At 40.1% G+C, this 27,094-nt stretch overlaps 1 protein-coding gene across 7 annotated transcripts in view; it reads left to right on the top strand.

Annotated features, from left to right (window-relative positions):
* Window positions 1-10,935: 10,935 nt before the first annotated feature.
* The window catches only part of LOC148034557 (uncharacterized), a 40,220-nt gene continuing 24,061 nt past the window's right edge, over window positions 10,936-27,094 (top strand). For 6 of the 7 annotated variants that reach the window (XM_087679503.1, XM_087679501.1, XM_087679498.1 and 3 more), the window contains exon 1: window positions 10,938-11,046. In XM_087679503.1, coding sequence (XP_087535629.1) covers window positions 10,976-11,046 — 71 coding nt within the window. In that variant the 5' untranslated portion in view covers window positions 10,938-10,975. Of the gene's footprint in view, window positions 11,047-27,094 lie in introns of all 7 variants that reach the window. The other variant, XM_087679497.1, reaches the window with a different exon arrangement.

Raw genomic sequence — 27,094 nt, 5'->3', positions numbered from 1 at the left:
GCATGGAGTCCACATTGCAGTGCCCTCCTTGTTAGCTCTAGTTTTCTTTTTAGTCGTTGTAATGTCTCTTCTCCTTTTTGGCTATGTGACATTCAATGTGCTCAAGGAGGATGTGCGTTGCTGCTCTAATCTTCCTGTTTTGACAGTCGCGACTTTGCTTTGCACTAGGAGGCATTCACTCTCGAAATGTGCCAGCTTGTAGGCTAAATCTTTAATTCCATCTTCTTTAGAACAATCTCCTCCTCCTATTTGACTTAGTTGTTCTTCCTCCTCTTCTGGCATTTTCTTGCGCTCTTCTTCTAGTTTCTTTGATTCCTCCTCCACCCTTTGCAGCTCTTTGTTTCCTTTGGAGGTGGATCGAGTTCTTATTGTGGGGATTTTGACAGTGATCTTTTCCTCTCCTATTGACGACAATTTTTGAGCCTTGCTACTCAAACTGATTGTCATCTTGCTCTTGCTGTTAAGATGGCTGGTCATTCTCCTTTTTATTAGTAAATCTCTCCATGTTGTCCTGCTATTCCTTGTGGACTTCATCTCCCCCTATTCTCTTGCTACTGCTGAAAGTGAGATGGTTGGGCTTTGGCGGGGTGGGAGAGCGATGCTCCTCTCGGATTGGTGATGGCTCCAGGGTCTTCTCTGCCACTACTCTTTCTATCACCCCCAGAGGTTCCTGAATGATGGTAGTTAACACTCTTCCAAAGCCTACAGTCACCTTGGAGGCAGGTTGTTTCCTCTTGGACTCCACTATAGTAACCGGAGACTCGTTTTCTGCCACCCTTGGTGTTGTGGCTAGTACCTTTGCTGATGCCTATATTGTCTTCCAAACATAGGCATTTTAATTTTCCTCATCTAAGGCATTGGCTGCAAGACTCTCCAACAATGGTACACCTATTTTGTTAATGAGATCATTATATTTTTGGCTTGCAAAAAGGATGTGGGCCATTTTAACCTGAAGGCGAATGGTGGGGTGCTTGATGGCCACTGTGTTAATGTTCCTTCTTTCATTGAAATTTCTTAGGAATTCTATGCATATGTCGTGGTCAACCTTCTCCATGTATTTGTGGAGATTACATTGGTCGACTATTTGTCTCGTTGCATTTTCCTTGTTCACCAGCTCTCTCAAATTGCTAACCATGTGGTACTTTAGTTGGTTGTAGACTTGTATTTCAGTGGCCAATTGGTACTTGTTGTTCTCTTGCTTTGAGAACGGAAGTTGGCCTACCATCTTGAGTTCTTGTTATGGCCCAATAGCTTACAATTAGCTCCTTTGAGAGTACTTTTTTGCAAAAATGTTTAAGATTGAACATTATGGAATAGTGCGATTGTTTCAATAAGAAACACAAACTTTTTAGACTTCAAGAAATCCACGCATTTCAAGCATGAATTCCATAAAAGATTTTCTTGAAGAACAAGTTTCCTTTATTCATCCCCCCCTCCCCCCCCGGCCCCGAGAATGATGAAAATCCTTTTTAGGATTGGAGGATAAAGGGTTAAGGTTTGTCAATCATAGAAGTTTGGGTTATACTCCAAGTAGACGTGATAGTCCATGTCATGAGGTCTAATGCCTATGTGTGTAATGTAGGTCAAGACATCAGTGAGGAAATCATTGGAGTTCATCTTGCTAGCAATATGCAATTCTTCCTCAGTCAGGATTCCATCGAAATATGGGCCATGACGTATTCCTCTAAAGGTCGTTTATACATGATGGCCAAGACTCAGGTAAGAGCCACATAGGCAGGGTCGTACTCAATGGTTTTTATTGCACGTCTTTGCTGGGCATTGGTCATGATTTGGCAGTCCTCTTATTCCCATTGGAGGTTTAGAGCATACCATTTTTGTAGAAAGGAAGAGTCAGAGTCGGCTAGCTTTGTCAGGTCTTCTAACTCTTGGCCTGTTGTAGAGACTTTGCTCCGGCGATATGATGTGATCACCCATTGTGTGCAAGCTTACTCTCAAGAGATCTCATTGTCAATAAATTCCTTGGCTACCTCGGGCTGGCTTACCGCAACACTTTTGGGTTGAGGCAGTTACTACTGCAGTGCATCTCATTAACAGGTCGCTCGTTGGACGAGTGCCCGCAATGTTGGCCCTCTTTCAGTAATTGACTCTGGAGAGTTTGAGTGCTAAAGACCATGGCCCCAAAGAAAAAAGCTACGAAGGTCGCGGAGGTAGGAGCTGTCGATAACGCCACAGACACAATTACTACAAATATAATGACAAGTACAGGGATTACAAATGAAGCCGCAAATACCATCAACCAAGCACCCATCACGTATCTTCATGTACTAATTTTTCTTAAATAAAAGTAGCTAGTAGGCCTTTATTCCATGAATAGACAATAGAAGAAAATCTTGATTAGTTTGAGCAATATCATTTGGCAATATTTGCATCTCAAGCTCTCTTATATACCGAGGATTAGCACCGTATTTGAGAGTGCTAGTGCTTGCTCCTCCTCTCCCTTCACTTCCAGCAATCTTTAGAATCCTTAATCTTTCACTTCTCCCTCTAATATGCACTAATCTCTCATTAATCTTGCTGAAAATTTCTCTCTCTACACTCAAGAATCATGATCAAGAATGGTATAAGGCTGAAGAAGATGCAAGAGAGGATCAAATGCAGCCAATCCATGATGGAAAATGGGGCAAAACCTGCAACAAATCAGCAAGAAACCCCCAAAATGATGGTGCCTCTTTCTCTCTCTTCAACTCCCCTCTCTTCACTTGAATGACCTCCTCAACTTCTTGAATAACCTCTTTTAAAAAATGACCGTTTTCCCACCTGAACCGATTTCTTTGACATCTCTTCACATATCTGGACTTAATTTGTCCCTACCCATAACTTCTTGACCCAAACTCCATGTATGCATACTAAATTATACCAATATTTCTACACATCTACAAAATATCTACACTTTTCACTAAAAATTTTCTTGCGCTACCTTCTATCACTTATTATTTTTTCGCTCCCTAAATTCTTCATCTAAAAATACCCCAACTCTCAATTTCAAATTCCACCTCAACATAACCCAAATACGGCTTTACAACCTTATTTTTAATTAAATTTTATGAAAAATAATACATAATACATAGCCAAAGCATTTAATTTTGCCAAAAATTAGTGTAAAAATGGCACACAATAAGCAGTTATCATTCCTCCCTCACTAGCTTGAGTGAGCTCCTCCAAACTAACAAAAGGACAACTATTCAAGTCTTCAAAAACAACTTTAACAGCAACAACATCCAAGAAAGCTTCAACAAGTCACGTGAAAAAATAATTATTCTCCCCCTTCAAACTGCAAGCGTCCTCGCGAGCACAGCTACATCTACAACAATCTTGCAAGGAACACAAAGGAAACAAATATATTCCAACAAATAATAATATCTAGAGAGCCTTCTACAATTAAGAACTAACTTAATGTGACAATAAAACCAATCCCCAAACCACTTAGTCCACTAATGTGCATGACATTGCAATTCCCAAGCAAGAATCCAACCAAAAAGAAAACCATAAGAGCTACTAAGAAACAAAAAACCTCTCAAAGCATAGAAATGCTACGCTACTCTCCTTCCAAACATCCATAATAAAGACATTTCTTACTCTTGCAAGACCAACACTGGACCTCATCAAAACTGATATAGGACACTCCACAAGATAGAGTCTCTAGGGCAGAACTACCAAACCTCCATGAAAGAAGAGAATGTGTCTAGCTACTAACTAGTTACAATATAGAGTATAAGTATTAGTACACCTCTATCTCCTTTTAACCGATGTTTTTTTTTTCAAGAACTTGTTTTCAGCCATGCTCAAAAGGTTCCATCCCAAAGAGATACAAGGCATTGAATGCAGGGCACCCGTCAAGGAAATCCCTACAGCCTACTAGGACCTCAAAGGCGATGGATATATTCTTTTGAGAGTTTTTTTTTTCTTGATTTCTTTCTTATCATGGCTTTGTTGTTTTTTTTCCAAGTCTAGTTAATGTAGGGGGTTAAATATATTTAAGAATTTTATTTGTTTTTTTGAACAGTACTTGTGTGGTCACTATTCAGCATTGAGCCATCAAACATTTTGGCTCAACAACCCTCCTTGAGAAACTCAATCAGGAAAGCTATACTAACCAATTAGTTGACAACTAGGTTAATCTCACATGACTCAACAAAATAACTTCATCACAGACAAACTAGTCAAAATTTCACAAAGAGATGGTTTGTGACTCAACAAACCCAAACAAGAAATGAAACAAATCCATAGGGGACATACTCTACTGAGTTTCTTGTCAACCAGTTCAAACTAGAAAAATACATAATCATGCATGAGTCAGGAACCCTTGCCCTCTTTAAAACTTAACATTCATAAGTACATCATTCTTATCATAACAAAACAAAACAACTAAAAAGGGAAAATGCAATAACAAAAAATTCAAAACAAAATAAGAAAAGGAAACACCTGGTAATAATGCATCGTAACTTCGTAGTGCCCACAACCAATTGAAACGAAAACATGCACTGAAAGGTAAACCCAACCATGCGTGCATCTAACTATTGAACTAAGTCAAAGTTAACTAAGCTAATTTGTGAAAAACTAAAAACAACAAAGGAAACCTTAAATTAAAAGAGAATCATTTTTTAGGATTATGTTTTGTATATTTTGTTGTTATTTTGGTTTGGTGCTTTTTTTTAAATTCATGTAAAGCAGAACACAAACTAAGTAAACTAAGGAAACAAAGAATCTAAACAAAAATCATCACAATCCCATAAATCCTCTGAAACAAATAATAAACATAACCCGAAATCATCTAAACTATCAACATCAATTCTATCAGGCAAATCACAACATGTAGGATGATCCTGAAGAATCTCTAGCACCCTCTCATCAGATATATCAGAAGCATCGTCAGATGCATCACTAGAATTCTCCATCATCTCATGGAGGGGAGCATCGACTACCAAACTGTAAGGTGGCATAGGTGCCATAGGCAAATTTCCTAAAATACTACCCTCAACGAAATCCATGTGAGCACAAATATAATCCTAGCATGGACAACTATTGTCCCAACTCACGATCAAGATAAGAGGGAGTAAAATGATAAACAACAACCTGATAACAAGCAAACTCCTATTTCTCTTTATCCACCCTACACTAGGCAACACCTCACTCAGGAGAAAATACACTAGCATAATCATGGCACTGATAAGTGTACCCAATAGCTTGTTACATGGCAGTTGTACCATAACATCGGCACTGCCAACACAATACTTGGGCGTGCACATAAAGATGCTACTAACAAGGACGACAACTAAAGTGAGGATGGTATTGTAAACAAAAGAGAACCACAAAAGATGTACCACAACATGCCTCACCTCTTGGAGCATGCAAAACTTGTTATGTGTCGGAAAATGAGGAATGCTATAAGGCCATGTATGCATAGGGTCAGGACTATCATCATCAAGATGAGGTCTAAGGGCATCCACAAAATCTCCATACATGTATCCCATAAAAAACATTTTTCCCCAACAAACAAAGTAAAACAAAACACTAAAATAATCAAGAAAAATATTTTAATAATTTATGTACACCATTCAACCCAAACTTCTCAACTAAGTCACAAAAGGTTTCAAACGAAGACCATTAACTTGAAAAGATTCATGCACTACCTCTAAGTCTTGAATTTCCATAGAACCATTATCATAAACCTTTTTAACTTGAAATGGACCCAACCATCAAATATGAAGTTTCCTTGGAAATTTATAATAACGGCTATCATACAACATAAAGGAAACCAAATCCCAAATCTCATTCTTATGCAAGGAGTCTATCTCAGACTCTGCATAGCCCTCTCCCAGGAGTGACTGTCACCCCTGCACATAGCCTCATCATAAGTGAAAGGCTCTCCTACATCTGTAACCAAGACATAATGCATTAAGGGCTGAAATCTGTCAGGGGACATCTATCTCTAGTAAAACGCCGCACTGCAAGCTCTGCTGCCTACCCAACATTCTATCCAACACCGTGGCCATGAGTACCTACTATTGTTGCAAGCTATCCAGTTGGCTGTACAGGAGCTCGTGGCTCCTCTTGAAATATAACCTTGCGTATCTCCACTATCTTCTCAAGTTACCTATGCATCTTGTCTTCATGGAAGACTACGTCTGGCTGCAGATGACTTTCCATGCATGCAGATCCCATAGATGGTAACCCATCTCTCCTACATCTCCATAGCCAAGGAATATGCATTTAACACTCTTAGGATCTAGCTTATTACGCTTGTCCTTGGGCACATGGCAAAATGCCTCACATCCAAAGACACGTAAACGCACATAAGAGCGAGGCTTTCATGTCCATACCAAGACAAGATAAACCACAATCAGAGGTGGTCAAGCAATTAGCTATATCACTATCACTATCGTCTTCTAAAGAATAGTGTACAAAATATTTCCCCATACCCAAGGGTTTTGCCATATTCTTTCGATACACCATATTGAATGTTGTCTTATCCCCAGCTAACGAGGCAGGATGACATAAATCTCTATATAACCAAGCATAGTTTTGCTTAGTCTCATAGCTCTCATTAAATTCATCCTCTACTATCATGCTTGGGTCCTATTGTTATAATGCCTTTGTGCTGCACCGTGATTGTAACAACCAAGGTCTACCCTAAAGAAGTGGATATGAAGTAGCTCCTTGGATAGGTCGCACTACCAAAAAATTAATGCTAAAGTCCAATCCTACAATCACAGTTGGAATTTGACGTAAGAGACCTAAAGGAGCCACTTTTCATTTATCATCTAATCGTAGAACAATACTTGTAATCTCCTTCTTATCATGCAACCCCAATTTAAGAATTGTCTATTCTGTCATTAAATTCATTGTTGCTCTGCCATCCAATTGAGCCCCAAATATCATGTGCTTCATCACCTCCATGTCTAACACTGGAGCTCCGAGATCCAAGAATAAATCAATGATTCTTACAAATCGAACACCCATGTTTTTAGTATCACTTCTTGCATTAGGCAAGACAGTCGTGGGATTGCTCCTTTTAGCCCTTCATCGTACTAATCTACGATATATCTCTCTTCCACAAGTCGGAGCAATTTCAAGTAATTGTCTCAAATTAATAAACAAGTGTAAACTTTCCAGTTCATCCCATACATCAAAAGATTTCCCTCTATCCTTGTCATTGTCTTTAGTCACTTTCGATCCTCTCAATCTTTGAGGAAATGGAACCTCTACTTCCTTTATCTTTGGGGAGCTCAAGGGAATGGGCAAAATAGGTTGATCTTCCAAATTGGGTGGCGAATTTGTCACATCTTTTTCTACATCATGATCTTCTAAATGTTTCGGTAAATGTGTTCATTGTTCCAAAGTCTCAGCCTCGGCACTAATAATTTCATTCAACCCCAAACCCTGTTCATTCTCCAAAATAATCGCTAGATTTGGTTGTGAACGCGTGATTGCCTCATTCATTACATCCGAGTCAAAAGTGAATGTTTTTTCTTAATTGGTCTCACCTCCAAATCCTCTATGATTTCTACTAAGTTTGCTGCTGAGTCAGTAATGCCTTTACTCTTTTCTTGGCTTTGTGAAGATATACTTCCTCCTGAACAATCATTTTCATAATGACCCTCATGGCCACACTTGGCACACAAAATGACATAATCCTTCCTCGTCTGCTCATTTGGGCAAAATCTAGCCACATGTCCAAGTTGTTCACATCTCCAACAAACTACACTTGTTCCTGCGTTATTATTCCTTTTGAAATTAGGATTTCTATATGGTGAGGGCCTCCTCTCATTCCCTAAATATCCTCCTTGTCCTTGATACCTTGGAATAGGAGGCGTCCCTTGGGTCGGCACGCCTCTTGGCATAAATGGCATGTTAGGAGGTCCTATTGGATAAGTCACATTTTGACTATCCATATAATTATAATTTGTTTACATTTGGGCTACTTGCTGTCGTAGATGAGTTTTCTTAACCCAACATTGATTCTCCATTATGTTGCTAAATGACCAAAACCATGGCATTTTCTGCACCAAGTATTAAACCTTGGTGGTGTGGGATTCCTTTGACCAGTTATTGGAGTTGGTCTTGTTGTACTAGCAAGATGGCTAACATTATAAACACCCTTCACATTGGGTTTTACTTCAGCTAGAATCGCTTTCTTCATATCTGCCAGGGATTTGGCTATCAGCTTAGCCACCTTAAACTCATCTAAACTCTGTACTATGGATGCAATTACTGTCGATGGTGGTGGATATATAGGTGGTACCAAATACAAATTTAATCCTAAATATGGCATTGATGATGGTGCTATGCCTACATTTGTCATGTAAGCAGCCCGAGGAGGTACCAAGGCTCCTACATATGGAGTACTAGCCATCATGGATGGTGACATACCTAAGGGAACTAATCTAGGGTTACTGTATAACCCCTTCCTCCTCAATTGTCCTAATTGTACTTCCTCCCACCATCTGTTTATGTCTGTGCGTGTGCTAAATTAGATGGTTGCTTCACGCTCACATGTTTCCTCACTATTTCCTGCAATCGTTCAATTAATTTTCATTTTTGCATATCCTCTAAGGGAGCATTTTGAGAGAGAGAGAGAGAGATATATATATATATATATATATATATATATATATATATATATATATATATATATATATATATATATATATATATATATAAGGAGAGAGAGAGAGAGAGGAGAAAAAGAGAGAGAATATAAATTAAAACCCCCTCCCCTCTCTCTCACTTATAATCTATCTCTTTCTTTTTCTCTTCCCCTTTTTAATTAAATTCCTCTCCCCTCCCCCCTCTCTCATTTGTAGGGCCTAGGTTCTCTCTCTCTCACTCTCTCCTTTAATTAAATCAAAAGAGTTTCTTTCTCTCTCTCTCTCTTAGATTAAACTATTTAATTAAATATATTTAATAACTTTTTTAATTTAAAGTTTTTCAAACATAGTTTTTCACACTTTGAGAGAGAGAGAGAGAGAGAGAGAGAGAGAGAGAGAGAGAGAGAGAGAAGAAGAATAAGATGATGATGATGATGATGAAGAAGAATAAGAAGATAAAAAGATGGAGAGAGAAGGGAGGGAAAGAGGAAAGAGAATAGTCTTTTTTTAAATAAACATTTTTCTTCTCCCCCTCATGGCATTGATGATGGTGCTATGCCTACATTTGTCATATAAGCAGCCCGAGGAGCTACCAAGGCTCCTACATATGGAGTACTAGCCATCATGGATGGTGACATACCTAAGGGAACTAATCTAGGGTTACTGTATAACCCCTTCCTCCTCAATTGTCCTAATTGTACTTCCTCCCACCATCTGTTTATGTCTGTGCGTGTGCTAAATTAGATGGTTGCTTCACGCTCACATGTTTCCTCACTATTTCCTGCAATCGTTCAATTAATTTTCATTTTTGCATATCCTCTAAGGGAGCATTTTGAGAGAGAGAGAGAGAGAGAGAGAGAGAGAGAATAAAAGGAGAGAGAGAGAGAGGAGAAAAAGAGAGAGAATATAAATTAAAACCCCCTCCCCTCTCTCACACTTATAATCTATCTCTTTCTTTTTCTCTTTCCCTTTTTAATTAAATTCCTCTCCCCTTCCCCCTCTCTCATTTGTAGGGCCTAGGTTCTCTCTCTCTCTCTCTCTCTCTCTCTCCTTTAATTAAATCAAAAGAGTTTCTTTCTCTCTCTCTCTCTTAGATTAAACTATTTAATTAAATATATTCAATAACTTTTTTAATTTAAAGTTTTTCAAACATAGTTTTTCACACACTTTGAGAGAGAGAGAGAGAGAGAGAAGAAGAAGAAGAAGAAGAAGACGATGATGATGATGATGAAGAAGAATAAGAAGATAAAAAGAAGAAGATGGAGAGAGAAGGGAGGGAAAGAGGAGAGAGAATAGTCTTTTTTTAAATAAACGTTTTTCTTCTCCCCCTCCCCCCTCTCTCTCATGTGTAGGGCTTAGGTTTTCTCCCTCTCTCTTAGATTAAACTTTATAGTTGAGATTATGAAAAATTAATAATAAATACTAAATTTGATGCTTTTTAATTATGATTTATTAGACGGTCCAATCAGTCTTTCAAAATTATCATGCCTCAACTTATTCATAGATATTTTGTGAGGGTGATTGAAAGATTGCCAATATATGGGTTTACCAATGGAAACTCTATTTTATACATAGAGAATTTGTATTATGATTACATGCAGTGCTACTAGGTTGTGAAAATAGACAATGACCAATGTATACATAGCTCACACATTAGTCGGATACCAAATGATTGGAGTAAATGGGAGTTTTAGGATCTCTTATGTTTTGTGACTTCGCATTAATTTTATCCAAATTTTGTAGATTGCTCTATCAATGCTAGAGGTTAGTATATTGTCAAGCTAGGTAATACTTACAAAATTTATATTCTTAAACTTTTTTAAACATAAAATATGGGACAATGAATCTATGTTACTAAAAAAAAGTATGTAACTTTATTCATTCTTTTTTTAAAAATATGATTGAGATAAAAAAAATTATATTATGTACTAAAATTTAAAGTACTTTAATATTGTTAAAAGTAAAGATATTGCTTGCACATAGGAATACAAATAAGAATTTATAAAAAAGTGCTTTGAGCTTCGACACAAATCACCGATAAAACATTAGCATGAAGCGTCAGAAGAATCTAATCACGAACTCCTTCCTGCTATTCAAGTTGAACTGATAGCATTTCAGTTCAACGTCCATCATTTGTTTACTAGGCGCTCCGCGCCTAGACTCGCCCCCGCGCTTCGCGCCAGAGCGGGCACGATTTTTGGGGGGTGCTAGACGCCCCGCCCCCGCCCCCGCCCCCGCGTTCTCTTTCTTTTTTGTGGGGAGGTGAGGGGCTGCCACGTGGCACCCGCCCCCCACCTCTCTTTAACTAATAGTATAGAAGTATAGATTTCTCATGTAGAGTATCGGACATCCACACCCGGGCAGGCATGAATGCCTTCCGCGCAGCTCCAACGAGGACGTTTCAGCTTGCGCCGCCTTCTCCTGCCTGCTTTCCAAGGTAGACGCTGTTATCATGATATGCCAGAGTCTTTGTTTAGCAATGATGTAATCCTGCACTGCCATTTCAAAACGCTGCGTTGCCCCATTTTTTGCCTTCAAACTAAGCCCTGACTATCACCTGCCATGGCTATGATGGTCTATGAGGCTTCTCCATTCTTTACTGGAGAGTGTCTGCTAAATCAGTTTTCAGAAAAGAATTTGTGGTTGCACCAAACCTTTTCAAAGAGGCATCGCTTTTGAGGTTATTTCGACAGGCCTAAACACTAGATACGTGCTCGCTTCACACAACCTGGCTGGAGATGCTTCAGGCATATCTTCGATACTGGAATGCTTCTTTTACTTTCAGCTTGGAGTTTTAGGTTTGACTTTTTCGTTTCAACCTGGTTTTGAGATGCCATTTCTGTTTTTGTGTACGCGTGTGGGAGTGTTAGAGATCCCTGTACAATGCACTTAATATCAGCAGAACACAAGAGATCGAATGGCTGTCACTGCAAGGCTATGAACGCAGTATGTAAAGAGCTCCCGACAACTACCGAGTGCACTGTAAACAGGGTCTGCTCCGGCTATATTACATGGACAGTTAATGAATGAAGACAATCACAATTTCTGAGCAGGGGGAGTACATTCAGGCTGACTAAATGACCAGCACTTTTATTGAGGAGTGAAGCAGTGATGAAGAATCAAGATGGATGATGATGACGACCCCTTTTAACCAGAGAATAGGGGTTGGTTGGGTAGAATTTCTAGTCATAATTAAACTCCATGGACCACTGCAGTATTTTGTCTTGATATTGCTTCTTGCCATCGTCATGTGCTTAGATGTTATGCATATACACATTATAATATTTTAACTTGGTTGTGTATCAGGAGACATTGACTGTCAAAAGTGGATGTAGCAATGGAAGCATAGAAGAGTACTGAAATAAACTACTGAACACAAGATAGAAGAGAAAGAAAAGAAAAAACACAAGAACAATGCAAAGGATAACTTAGAGATGTGCTCAAGAAATGCAATCCATATCTAGACACGAGGTAGTTGCGTACAATAGTGAGTCACTGGCTACGTGGGTATTGGCATTGGCTCCCTCTCTCCAATAGGGCCTTGTATTGGAATCTGGAAGTGGTGAATAAATGAACTATGGAGGAGGAGCTTGAATATATAGTGCAAAATAATGTCATAAATGTGACCAGGTTGGCCAATAATAAATGCCAAAATAATAATCATAATGACAATTAAAATGTATCTAAAATACTTAGTAATGCTTGTCCCACTAAGGCACATCCTAGACTCACTCGTGAACCTCGCTAACACTCTCTTGATTATGGTTGATCTGATATAATACAATGATACAATGATAAATGACTCATCCTAGACCATACAACATAGACTCCAATATATGACCATGGCTATCGAAAGTAGTGGGTGATTAAGCCACCACCAAGGTGCCTTAGAGGGAACTTGATTGTTGATGGAAATTGTACCAAAACTTGAAAATAGAGAAGAATCATAGTAATTCTCTATGTTTGTCAACAATGTCTTGTAGTAGCATACATGATCATCCTATCAAAAATGCCTCTGACATATATAAACATGAATTTTCCATCTTTGGCCAAGATCACCGAAGTGTTTCCTCATGTGAGCTTGGACTAGGAGCCAATCACGCTCTTTGTCAAGTAACAACCCATCATGAATCTGGAAGTCAATCCTAGCTCCAGTATTTCAAAGTTTGCCAAACTTTACTCAATGTGTTAAGGAAGTCTTTCGTTGGAACCAATACACTTATATACCTATATAGATGAGGCTTATCTATTCCACCTCTTAACCCTCTCACACTCCTTTGGAAGCACTGGAGACTTGGGAGGGATGACCACATCACTTGTACTAGAAAGTAGTAGGAGGGGTTACCAAGCTCTTCTTGTGATTTTACATGCATAATTGTTGCCCAAATAAACCTTGCCTAGACAACTTGCGGTGGTTTCAGAAAATGACTCCAAAGAGGGAGTAACATGAAAAGAGGCACCGTTGTCCACTATCCATGATTGGGACAACTCATCATGAGTTGAAAGTAAGGCATCAATCACCTCCTTTTTGGTGATGTGCATATCACCTACTGCTGCCATAACATCTACATCATTACATGAGGCTGCAATAAGTATCTCTCCAATGTCAGAGAGCTCTTCAATGACCACACTAGATGCAACATTTGCCTTTGCAACTTCTCTTGAGGGAGAGCTGTCATAATCTTTCTTGTCATTTTTTTTTTCTTTCCTGGCTATTTCTTGTAGTACGAACAATCGGGCTTTTAATGCCCTTTACGCCCACATTGCCCTTGCTTTTACTCTTGCCTTTTCCTTTATTTCTTGCATTACCTCTTTTTTTTGATCTGCCTCTAAGATGATAGGTTGAACCACTGTTTTCTCCATTGGACTTTTTTTTGATCTCCTCATTGAGAATAGAGCCCCTAACACCATCAAAGGTTAAAGTAGGGTTGTTGCTTAGTGAAAGAACCAAAGATTCCTAGCTATCAAGCAAAGTCATCAACAAGAAATAGTCTTCAATTTATCATTGAAGGGCTGCAACCTGGAGTCCTGCAATTGACTCAAAATCCATGTGAAAGCACTCAAATGCTCCGATGTTCGCTCAGACTCATCCAACTCCATGTTCACAAGCTTGTGCATGAGATGCACTTCATTTACTAGAGTTGTATTTTCACAAGTGTCCATCAACTTTTTCCATATGGCATAACTCGCATCAAGATGCTTAATGTCTGTAAGTACATCATCAGATATATCCATTTGAATATATACAATGGCCTTCTTGTTGAGCCTAGCCCAATTCTTATTTGTTATAGCTGCAGGCATGATTTCCAAGAGAGCATCATCACAGTCCTTGAGAAACAAAATGCCTTGCATCTTGTCCTTCCACAATTCAAAGCCAGTGCCATCAAACCTCTTGATTTCGAGAAGGGATTTAGTGTCACTGTTGCTAGAAGCATTAGTGGCCATTGTTCAACAAAGTGCCAAGTACCAATGCTGTATTTTATGATAGTAAATATTAGGCTGAATATTCAGCTAATTTCAGCCCAAAATTTCAGGAGATAAGAGCAAGATTTGATCCAAGATCATGTACAATAGTAGAAGGAATGACTTTCAGTAATATAACTGAGATTTCAACATATAATTCTTGCATACATCACTGCAAGGTGACTCCGACTTCAGCAATATCACCAAAAAATACATTTGCAACAATCCTAGATTTGCAAAGTGATCACTAAGACTGATACACCATGAATATTCAACAATATATCAACTCAATGCTAGCTGCCAAACATGTGTACTTCATACATATGTGCCCAAAAGTACTTTTGATACACAAAAACACTAGAATTCTTTGCAATTTCTTCAAAAATCTCACAAGTGACAGATAATAAGCTCGAATTTCATTGTTTACAGCACCAAGATTGCTTCAACAATGTCCCCAATGTACATTTCACACATCAATTTTGCCAAAATTCACAAATTTCAGCAAAAGCCTTAAAATTTTCACTGATCAATCTGCCCCAATCGCATTAATATGTGTTCTCGAGAGCATAAACAAGCACATTTAGCAAAGTTTTTGCAGAAAGATCCAAATTTCTCGGGTCTAAATGTGTACCAAAGTCAGCAAATTTGACTCAACATAGAAAAATTTCACAGATACACGAAAAACCCTAAAATTTTCAAGATCAATGTGCATAATTTTTGTAATTTCCCGGTCTAATGCAACTGTTATGCATGACTAATATCAAATTTGGGAAAGCCCCCCAAAATTTTGGGCATAAAAAAGCGCAAATTTGGGAGCTGTGCTTATGTGTATGAATCCTCGTCAATCAGAAGAGGGATAGACAACAAAAATTAAGTTTAAAAAAATTGACTAAAAAAGAGCTATCAAAGTGGCACCCGTTGACTTGCCGACCTACCTGTTTAGTCATAGTCGCTGGCCTGTTGCGCGTGAGCTTTGCTGTTGCTTGCCGTCGCACTTGACCTGTCGCTTGCTGTCGCAGCTACCCAACATGTCCTGCCATCGTAGTTGGTCTCTGTGCTTGTTGAGTCACGACAGCTATCGATGGGCCGGAGGCGAAAAGGTTAGGCTATTGGAAAAATAGTAAAATACATGCAATAGAAACTGGTCTTTGAAAAGGTTAGGCTTTTGGAAAAATGGTAAAATACATACAACAGAAACTGGTCTTCCAATAGACCCAAACTTTGGAAATGGTGGCATGTAGAAGAGGTTGGAAGAGATGGCAGTAAGGACAACATTTGTGCCATAGATGCAGCCACTTATGGGTTGAGAATTGAAAGGACCGAAGAAGCTCGTAAAGGAGGCATGGTTGAAGCAAAATCTCGCGTTTGGATGAAGGCATTAGATTGCATGGAAAAAGGCAAAACAACAAAGTTTGAATTGGCTGATGGAAGTCAGAGTATACGAGGAAGAACAAGATGGAATGTACTAGTGGATTCATTTTCAGCCTATGCTTATTTGACTAAGGTTCATAATCAAGAAGCTCTTATGGAAGAAAAGAGAAAAAGAGATGAGGATACTATTGGTCATTCCTCTTCAGGCCTATCTAAATGCATAACATGAAGTGAAATGGAGGAGTAGAAAGAGGTTGAAAAAGCCATTCCTGAGCATGTTATGGAGGATGCATCTCACGAGAACAAACAAGAAGGGAAGAAAAGGGGCAAGCAGGCTGGTTATGGGTTACAATTAGATCTTGAGATTGCCACAAACCTTAAAAAGGTCTTGGAAGATTGCATACTTGGTAGTAGAGTGGAATTCACACTTCACAAAGTTCTTGGAATCGCAAAGCCTGAATTTCATGCTGCAATCATTGATATGCTGAAACGAAAAAGACATTTTGATGGTGAAATGTTGCAAGCATTGATGCAAGTTGACAAAGACATAGAGAAACAACTTCAGAGGGAATATGATGATGCATATGATGTTGATTTGAAGCACGTTGATATTGAAAATGGGTTAAATGGGAGTGTAGACAGCAAGCTTGTGGCTGAAATTGGTCTTATGGGCAGGAGTAAGCATAAAGAGAAGGCTTTGTATAACGGGGATGTCCATCAATAAGTACATGAAGAAGAAGATGCTCATTTTATTCCAAGCAGTCATTATTAATGAATACATTGGGCTCGTGCTACAACAAAGATAATTGTTAAAGTGGGAGAAAAAGAGACGCCCTGCATAGCTCTCTTAGACCATGGTTTCGAAATTAATGTTATGGCAGGTAGCTTGTATGAGAATGGAGGTTGGCCAATTGATGTAGATCGAGGATGGCGCATACAAAGCAACAAATAATTCATTAGGGGATCTTTATGCAGCTCGTCCGAATGTACCCATGACTATTGGAGATGTTAGGGACGAATAACATTTTTTTGTGCAGGATTCATGTAGTTATTTGGTGATTTTGGGGTAGCCTTATATTTCGGAATCAAGGCTGGAAACAAAAGCCTTGGATGATGGTTCTTTATATGCTCGGGTTCGGAGTAAAGACAATACAAAGGCAGTACAGTTTCTCATTGTTTGTGTCAATTATCCCGGCAATCGGGATAGGTTGCGAGATAATCCCATGCCACCTAATGCACGAGAGTTTAAGGGTTTTTAGACAACACTGCTGTAAGTGGAGGCTATGGCAGTGCCTCTAGGAAGATAATTATGCCTCCAAGAAAGGGGGAAACTGTGTTTGTGTCTAGATTGCAGGAATGGACAGCATGTAGTCTTGGGAGTTTTAAGAATATTTCAGCCATGTGCAGGGCTGAAAAGAAATATGTAGGATGGGCTGAAAAAGAGTTGAATACATATGGTTTGATGGCTGCAAATGAAGGTATTTCAAGGCTATTTTTAGGGCTGGTTGATGTCGATACAGTGGTTGAAATTTCTGCAGCAATTAGTACTGAAAACAGGGCAGTAAAAGAGGTTATTTATGTTAACACTTTAGAGATGTATGAAGTCATTCAAGAGTTTGCTGAGTATGAATGTTATGGGCTGCAAAACAGGGCTGAAGCAAGGGTGGACACAAAAGTATAAAACGGTTGCAAAGAAGGTTAAGCTTGTGGCTTTGCCTTTACTGCCTGAAAGCGATGGGTTGGCTGAAAAAGTGACTCAATAGCCTAGTTTATGGGATCCACATGGAGTAGGACATAAATTTACAGCTGAAACTTTATAAGAGCTGAAAATTGGTGATACAAGCTTTCTTTTGCATGCAGAAAGAGCTTGTTTCTTGCAGATGTTGGCAAGGTATGGGAAAGCCTTTGCGTTTCAGTCAGATGAAATTGGATGTGTTGATCCACCATAGTTGCACCTATGGTGATCTTTACAGTACCCATAGAAACATGAAACGGGGAATGGGGATGCCAAACCTAGGGAACGGGGACGTGGGAACGGGAACGCCATTTAAAAAATTAAAATTCATGAAAAGAAATTAATATTTCACTCATAATCCATGTGGATTCTGGAGTGTAGTATCCAAGGTATATAATCCACAAGGACAAATCATTTTAAATTTTTAACTTTAAGATATCATGTATCATTCTAAAACTACTCATTAGAAATTGAGTTGCAACTTACAAGGCCCAAGAGGTAAGCTATTCAATTATAAATAATAAAATGTATAATACATATGCCATAAATGTTAAAACAATGAACAATGAACTAAACTCTAAAGTCTAAGCTGAAAGAACATGCCTATGGTCCCATTGCCAAAAAACTTAAAAGATTACAAATATGAAGTCTAATCTTTGAAAAAACATGCTCATTGTCCCAAAAAAGGCTACAAATATAAAGTCTAATCTCTAGACTGAAGCAAAATATGGCATGCCAAAATAGCTCAAAGAGCAACTGCAAGACTGCAAGACTCAAGTACAAATATAATATCGGCATGGCACAACTGTCAATAGCCCAAGTGTCACATTGTTATCAATGATTATAATATCATATACAATGTACATGTGTCATATATCATGAGACTCATGATAAGTAAACTAAATCATAGATCATCATCATGATCTGAGGCTGCTCTAGCTACTCTTGAAGTGCCAGCCTCATCATCATGTGTACCATGAATTGCTACATCTCCCTCAACATCAGCATGTGTCTCCTCTTCTTGCTGCATCTCCTACTCTGAGAACGGATCAGGCTTTGTTGTCATACTATTACATAACATCCTCAAATTAGCACTAACGAATACTAGGTCGTTTGCCCTCTCCATACCAAGACGGTTCCTCTTCTTTGAAGCAATGTGAGCGTTGTACTCCACAATTGCTTCAAACAAGAGGAGCTAACTGACTGACTCAAAATACGGATGGCTAGTTGCTGCAACTCAGGACCATTCAAACCATAGTCCTCCCACCACAAAGCTGCCTTAATCTTACAGCGATCCTCCTGTGCATCCCCACAACCAAAAGAACCCGAAAGGTCTTATAACATGAAACCTGATCTCTGATCTTTGGTCTAGTGCCATGATTAGGCACTAGACGAGACAATATAAGGCTCCATGCATCCATAACCTCAGTGTCATTCTCTTGACCCTTGCCCTGAAACTCAGGATCCACAACAAATGCAGTTGCATGCATGGGTGAGCTATAAGAGTTCCACCTTGTCACAGCTAAATGGTGTATCTTCTCATACGTCTCATCATTTGGTGCCAACTCCTGCACCTTTTCATTCAACCTATCCATAGCCTCATATACCTTGCCAATGCAAGGTTGCATAGCATCCATAACCCTCAATAAATGTACAATAGATGATACCATAGCATCTATCCGCTTTACATCATCCCAAAAAGTGGAGTTATTTGCTTTCTCCAAGCATAAAATACTTGTAGGACCACTGTTGATGAGGTAAACTCATAACTAAGAAATAACTGTCTCAAGGCACCACTGTATTCTCTTAATCTGCCTAGCATCAAGAAGTTAAAGATAAATGTGGTATTAGAGTATTTTAAAAGTGTCTTCTTTGACCGCAAAGAGAAGTGGTGGCGAAGAAACTGGTGATTTAAAACAAAGCTAACCATTTGAGCTCCTTGCTCTATGATAGGTGCAATCCATGATAGGTTACCAATATCCTTTAGTAGGTTGTTCAAGCAATGAGCCATACAAAATATGAAACTGTGATATGCGGATAATATCCCTGGATAATAGCACCTGTTGTCTATTTGCGGGCTCTCCATCTGCGACAAATCCCACAATATGCTCTGGGCCAATAAGCTCCATACCTAAAACCCAGTCTGCTGCAAGTACATCTGCTGACTTTCCTGTCCCCGATGCATCATGTGAAGATATGAAATACGTTTTCCCATGAGAATAAGCAACCATACCATGAATGGATCGCTTGTGTGTATCACTCCAACCATCAGCAATCAAGGAAACTCCATTTTTAGCCCACATGTTCTTTCTAGTACTTGTTGCTTGCTCAACAAGGCGCTTTTCCTTGTCGAGTAAAGTGGTGTGTAAGGTCTCTAATGATGGAGGTACACAGGAAGGGCCATACTCACCAATCTTCTTGCACATAAATTTAAAATACTCTAACTTGGATGCATGAAATTGAATGTGGTCATGATAAAAAAAAGCATGTCGTGGTCTAGATGCAAGATAAGCTTGTTGACCTGCTACACGGTCACGAAGCTCCCTTTGCTTCTTCAAGGTCACATTCGGACAAAACTGTATCTTTGAATTTGGCTCATGTAGGAGATGAGCTCGGACTTGATTATGCATAAAACGGAACAAGTGGCAATTGGTATTCCATATTCTAATATTTAAGTAACTTTGAAAAATTAAAATCAATAAAATTCAAAATACAAATGCTCGGCTCAATGGATTACCTTGTTTGCTCCACTAGTTCGCTTGTATGAGCAAAGCTTGCAAGTCCATGGTCGAGATTCTCCACCACTCAATGGGCGGTCAGCATTTATTTCTTCCCACCATGACCAATCATCGGATCTTCTTTCTCGACCACTAGCCCGACAAGCGGGGCGGGAAGATGATGCCATTTCAGGCTGAAAATTGAAATAAAAATGGCTCGAGAGAAGTGAGAACTCGAGTCTCGAGAGAAGGGAGAAAGCTCAAGAGTCAAGATTCACTCAAGAGTCGAGAGAGAAGGGAAAAGGAGAGAAGGGAGAAGAAGAAGAGAAGAGGAGAAGAATGGAGAACTTGGAACTTGGAGAAGAAGGAAGACTCAAGAGAAAAGGAGAAGAAGAAAGAGAAGAGAGAAGGTCCAAGGAAGAATGAAGAAGAGAAGGGAGAAGTGAAGAGAAGAAAGAAGGAAAAAGAGAAGGGAGAAGGAAGAAGAAAGAAGAGAGGTTGGAGGCGGGAGGAGATGCGGGGACTGGCACAGGGCAACAGGGAACGGGGGGCGCTGTGCGGACTAGTCACGGGGATTGGAACGGGCAGACGATCTCGAGCGGGAGTAGCACGCAGGAGGCAGGGGAAACGCGCAATCGCAGACGATCGGGCGGGAGTAGCGGCCGACCGAATGTAAGTGGGTGCCACGTGGCGTTCCCTGTTCCGTTTCAGATAGGAAACGCAGCAAGGAATACATTTCCTGTTTGAAACGGGACAGGGAACGTTCCACCAATTCGCAACGCGTCCCACGACGGCTTCGTGCCGAGAACGGTGATTCTGCGTGTTGAGGGGCCATTCCGGCTGTTTTCTGTTACTATGACAGTACCTCATGTGCCATGGAATTTAAAGTCTATTCTAGTGCCTCAGGCATATTTGCCTAAGCTATTGGAGCTTTTGAACGAGAAGATCAGAATGCGGATTTTGGAGCCTTATTCAGCTCCATATTTGAATTGGTGGTTTACTGTTTCAAAGAAGAATGGTGCTTTGAGGTTTATATAGGATTTATAACCAGTTAATAAAGTCACCATAAGGAATGTTGGATCAGGCCCGGTTATGGATGAATTTGTAGAAGCATTTGCAGGTAAGGCAATTTACTCTATGGGTGATTTATATTCAGGATATGATCAGTTCCAGATTGCATTGGAAAGCTGGGATATCACTACCATGAAGACACCGCTTGGATTGGTTAGGATGTGTACACTTCCATAGGGAGCAATCAATTCAGTGGCGTATATGATGAATGCTATGCATAAAGTTTTGAGGGAGTATATCCCTTAGTTGACCTTACCCTTTCTTGATGATGTGCCGATAAAAGAGTGTGATATCCATGAGAGGAATGAAGAGCTGAATGAGCAGGGATGTAAAGGTTTGTGGCTGATCATATTGTTGATTGTGACAGAATTTTAAGCCATCTTGAAGAAGTGCATTTGACTCTTTCAGGAGACAAGTTGGTTTTTGGAGTGGAGGAAGTATTAGTTGTTGGGCATATGTGTGGACCATATGGGAGAAAGCCCTCACCAGTAAAGATTGATGCCATAAGCAGGATGCGGGAGCATGTTCGAATGTATCCGAGGTAAGAAGATTTTTGGGTGCATGTGTCTTTTACTTGATATGGATTCCACATTTTGCTCATGTGGCTGAAAGTTTATATCAGTTCTTGAGAAAAGGGCAAAAGTTTTGGTGGGTAAACAATATACGAAGGCAGTTCAGAAGTTAAAGAGCTTATTGATTTCAGCCCTAACACTAAAGAGAGCAAATCATGAGAATGGGCAGCCTATTATTCTTACCGTGGATACAAGCCCAATTGGCATTGGTTTGGTAGTGGGTTAGGATGATACTGATGGGAATAGGTATGCCATTTGGTTTCGAGCAAAGGTCCTCAATGAATAGCAACGACGGTATTCTCAAGTCAAAAGAGAGCTCATGTAGTGGTAGAGATTGATTGTCTACCTCTATTGGGCATGATAGGAAATTGCTCAACTCCTGATATTGCCATGTTATGGTGGATTGCATATATAAAGTCACTTAACCCTGATTTTCAGCATATTGCAGGTAGAGAAAACCCCACAAGCAAGGTTTGACGATGAAGAGGAGTTGATGGAAGATGAAGAGGACAATGTGATAGGTGCTGAAAACGACTTTATGACAGGAGGGAATGAGTATGCAGCTGTTGTTACTGCAGGTACAGATCTGAGAATAGCAAGTACAACTGTCATTAATGCCGGTACAATTGTCATAACAGCAAATACAGTAGGTACAACTGTTGTAATAGGGATTTCAGCAGTAAGAAAAGAACTTACAGCCATGAAGAATAGATGGGTAGTAGAGAAAGAGCATCATCAGTGTTACGCTTCAGTGAGAACACAATTTTTGGAAGAGTTGTATGAGGATGATTGGCTAAAAATAAGCCAATATCTCAGCCTCATGACAAAGAAGGTTGAGTGGTCAGAAGTTGAATTCAAAAGGATTAAAAGAAAAGCTTATGGGTTTTTCTTGAAAGATGGATATTTATGGAAGCATGCAAAGAAAAAGAGAGGAGCTCCAGTACGTGTATTGGGAGATGGGGCTTCTCAACAATAGGTGATGCAGGAGTTTTATGAAAGTCTATGGGCTGGACATAGAGGAGAGAGGCACATTTGCCAAGATCAAGAGAAGTATTGGTGGTAGAACATGTATAAAGATGTGAAGCATTATGTGGAATCATGCAGTGGCTGTTCGATGTATTCTACGGTAAAACATAGGGATGGGTTGGAACCGACTTATCCATCGTCTATGCATTACGAATGGGTAGTTGATTTGGTTACTATGCCTACAAGTTTATGGAATATGAGATATCTTGTGCTTGCACGAGGAGACTTGACAAATCAAGTGGAAGGTCGAGCTCTTAGTACAAAGACTAGTCAAATAGTTTGCATGTTCTTATTGGAAGAAGTCTTTTGCAAGTATGGTTGTGTTGGTAAAGTGGTTGTTGATAGAGGAGAATTGGATGCAGATGAGGCTTGTGACTTCTTTCCACGATTGGATATCAAGCTGGCTTTAACTTCAGCCTATAATCTTGAAGCAAATGGCAAAAGTGAGAGGGGTTATCAGCCTATCATTAAGGCATTAGCAAAGTCATGCAAAGACAGGGTGAAAGAGTACTAAGAGTGTTACTCTTTGCTTTGTGGGCTGATAGGACCACTTAGTGTGTAATTACAGGGTATATGCTTGCTGAATTAATGTATGGACAACAGCCAATCATGCCTATTGAGGAGACTATTGCTACTTGGAGTGTTCTACCATGGGAAGAGGGTTTGAATAGAGAAGAGTTGCTGGTCCTACGCATTAGAAAGTTAGAAAGAAGGCTTGAAGATATTGAGACAGGCATGAAAAAGTTGAAGACTACAAGGATCAAGAACAAGAAGAGGTTTGACAAGCGACACAGACTTTGACCACGAGCTATACAAGAAGGGGATTGGGTGCTGGTTTATGACAGCAGCTTGGAAAATCAGCATAGTGCCGGTCAGAAGATGATAAAGCGGTGGTTTGGTCCATATGTGGTAAGCTTTGTTTTTGACAATGCTAGCTATGCATTAAATGAGATGGACGGGACAGCTCTAAGGATTCCAGTGGCCGGAAAACATATCAAGCTTTTTAAACGTAGGGAGTCTTCAGCATATGAGTTGAAGCAGTTGGATACTGAGTGTACCATGAAGTGCGAGACAAAAATGGAGTAGAAGCAATGCTGAGAGTGAGAGTGAGAGAATCCCAAGATAAGTGTACTAGTTAAGTGACGGTACACAAAGAATAAAAAGTATTTATATGTTAGGGTATAAATAAGGGTGTGTTCATACCTATAAGTTTAGACACATGGAGATTAAGGGACTTTACATCCAATACTACTTTGACATTTTCCGTAGATCAGATGACCAAAAGATTCACTTTGCTATACTTCACCTTGAGAGCTTTACTCATACATGGTGGAGGTATATAAAGAGGGAAAATCAGTAGGTAGATAGTTGGGAGGAATTCAAAGCTAAGATGGCTCAGGTGTTCGTATCTCGCATTGAGAAAGAAAGGGTGGCTAGAAGATGGTATCAGTTGGACCAAAGAAGCCTATCAGTTAGAGAGTATACAAATCAGTTTTTGAATCTTACCATGTATGTAGAGAATGTGAGGGATGATGCAAAGTTGTATAAGTATATATATGGTATGGAGCCTAATTTGTCAGTTGATGCTATGGCCCAAAAACCCGCCACACTATTCCATGCCATTGAGCTAGTAGACAGGTATGCTTGTAAGTATAGGAGGGACATTTCTATGCAGGCTTCTTTTGGACAGCAAAGGGTTGTTGCTAAACAGGGCGAGTTGTTTGATGCCAGAAAGTTGTCACTTGGTCTCTATAGACTATCACCTGGCTTCCTGGGGGTATAAAATAGGCAAGGGACCACCTGTTCGGGCAATAAATGTAGTAGTGTTGGAAATTCAAGCTGCTCCCCCGTGATGAAAACTTGCTCTTCTGCAAGAAATCTCCAGACTATGTTCTCACCTAGGCGATGATACCATGTGAGAGAGTGCAACGGAAGAGAAACACGAACATAGAGAGAAGCACACAGAGAGAGAGAGAGAGAGAGAGAGAGAGAGAGAGAGAGAGAGGAAGTCGAAGATGAGGGAAGAATACGGCATTGACTGGAGAAGAATGGTGATACAATGATGATGGACTGATTAGTCCCTGCATGCAGCCCAAAGCGTTAGTGAGGGTACCAAATCAAGATGACGATGACAGTAGCGCCAAGCATGGAGAGCCGGAGTGTGAGAGTGTACACCTGCAAAGGGAAGATTGAAGACTGAAGAGAGAGTGTGTCTGCCAAGTAGAGAGGTTAGCTATAAATAGCCAAAACATCAAAAAATTGGCCAACCTGATCTAGAGGAGGCCAAAAGTCCTGGCTGACCAATAATAAATGTTGGTCAATGAAGAAAAATGACAAAAAAAAGGGAATAACCCGAAAAAATCCCAGATTGCAATAACAATGTTTGGCAGGTGTAGATAGACTGTGGAAGGCAATAATTGGCCTAGGAATGCACATAGAAAGCCAACAAATAAAGAAAATGTGCCCAAACTGCCAGAGCTCCTATGTCTTCGTCAAACTCTGATAGGGGCTCACATCAAGGAGATAACAGACTGACATGACTAACATAGGCAGGCTAGCAGAGCTTGTATCCATTGGTACGGAAATTTCTTTGAAGGACCTAGTTGTGACACTTCTCGCATCTTCCATCACTGATATATGGCGTGTTCTATATGTCTTCTCACTTCTCGTCCGAGGGACTCTTACTTGAGAGGAGCTAGTCCGATTGGTGTTTAGGCAAGATACACGTCACAATGAGACAGATTCTTGCATCTTTCGACTCTGCTATAACTTTTGTAGGGAAGCGTAGCGGATATCCCATGTGTCCTCATTGTGGAAAGACCTCACACCCTGAGAAGCGCTAGAGGAAATACCCTCACCTTCGTTTGAGAGCAAAGAGTGGATCTACATCGGAGTCTTTGTCTACCTCTTCGTCACCCACTATTACTACCAAGTCAGTGTTTCTACATACTTATTAGGTGGAGGAGCCTTCTTCGATTGTCTCCTCTTTTGAGCAGCCTTGGCTCCTTGACAGTGGTGCATTGAGTCATATGACTCCCCGATGTGATTTGTTTTAGTATCTGTGTTTGTCAGAGGGTATTATATTGCTGGTGACATATGGTTGGCAGGAGGAGAGAGACTATCTATGCTCCATTTCCCTTTCATTGTGCAGGGCCCTTTGAGGTAGATTATTGTAGTTGCACTTGTTCTTGATTGTGAACCATTTATCCCCATAGGTTCCATCCTATCCCCCACTATCAGCTCTAGTGGTTCCCTTGTACTCCCTATCCCTTTTAGAGGGGGACGATATCGGTGCTGTGGTTATGAATTCCTTAGTTCTTTGTGTTTCCAAGGGGACTTCCTAGGATTGTGAGGAGTTTCTTTAGTACTTCTAGTCTACTTTGGGCCTTTCTTTCATGCGGCAACCTCTTTTCTTCGTCATCAAGCTACCATCCCTTGTCGCTTGGCCCTTGGTCTTTGTCTCTATGTAACTTATGGTGCCTTTAGTAGTTCCTCACTATTGTCTCATTGTTGGGTTAGAGGCTTGACTCACCCTTCCCTAATTGGAGTTTTTAGGAGTGATCTGTTTGAGGCCTCTCTATTTCCATTGGGTTTTGGTGGCCTTTTGTTTGATTGGATTTCTATTTGGAGAGGGGGTCTTGCTCCTTGGCTGGCTTTTTTTATCGATAGACATAATTGGCATTGACACTCTTCTTGCCACCCTCGGATCCGCATTTCCTTTGGCCTTCTATCACATCCAAGATCTGAGAGAGGGGGGGGTGTTAGCAATCATGGGTATAGTGTGTGTGATGTAGTCATCTCTTGCTTGTGAGCCTGAGTCAGAGTAGGATGAGGACATTAGGAGCTTTGACTATGAGAGTGTACAACGGAAGAAGGAACATGAACATAGAGACAAAGGAATAGAGAGAGATTGCATGAAAAGAAGAAATAAATCTTGCACTGAACAAGGAAAGAATGCTGAATACAAAAGGAGGATTGATCAGTCCGTGCACAGTCCGCAACCTCAGTGAAGGCATTAGATTAGGTTGATGATGATGGCAACATTGGAGAGAGAGGAAGATGATGGTCGGAGGGTGCATCTGCCAAGGAAGGAGGAAGATAATGTCTGCGAGGTGGAAGAAGTGCCAAATAAAAAATTGGCTGACTGCAATCTAGGGCCAAAATATGGCCTACTAACACTAAATTTTAGTAAAAATGCCAAAAATGCTAAGAAAAATCCCAAAAAGGGTAAACAATATCTAGCAGATGTGAGGCAGATTGATGTATGCAAAAACTGCTCGAGAAATGTACACAGAATCCCGACTAGAGGAGAAAATGCACTGAAAGACAATAAACTGAGTGCTCTAGAATGAGTTGCCTTCTTTGTCAAAACAAGTGATAGACAAGTTCGAGCTCCTGAAGTCCTCATTGTACTTAGACTGAGGCTCATAGACAGGAGATGACAATGCATGACAAACATGATTGCTAACATGCCCTCTCAGATTGTGGACGTAGTGGAAGGCTAAGGGAGAAATGGATCTTGGGGTGGCA

This window comes from Lygodium microphyllum, chromosome 6 (assembly GCF_053477565.2).
Source record: "Lygodium microphyllum isolate KBCC chromosome 6, Lygodium_microphyllum_v1.1.10, whole genome shotgun sequence".
Taxonomy (NCBI): Eukaryota; Viridiplantae; Streptophyta; class Polypodiopsida; order Schizaeales; family Lygodiaceae; genus Lygodium; species Lygodium microphyllum.
Note: the sequence above shows the minus strand (reverse complement) of the source record. Positions and strands in the feature narration are given on the sequence as shown.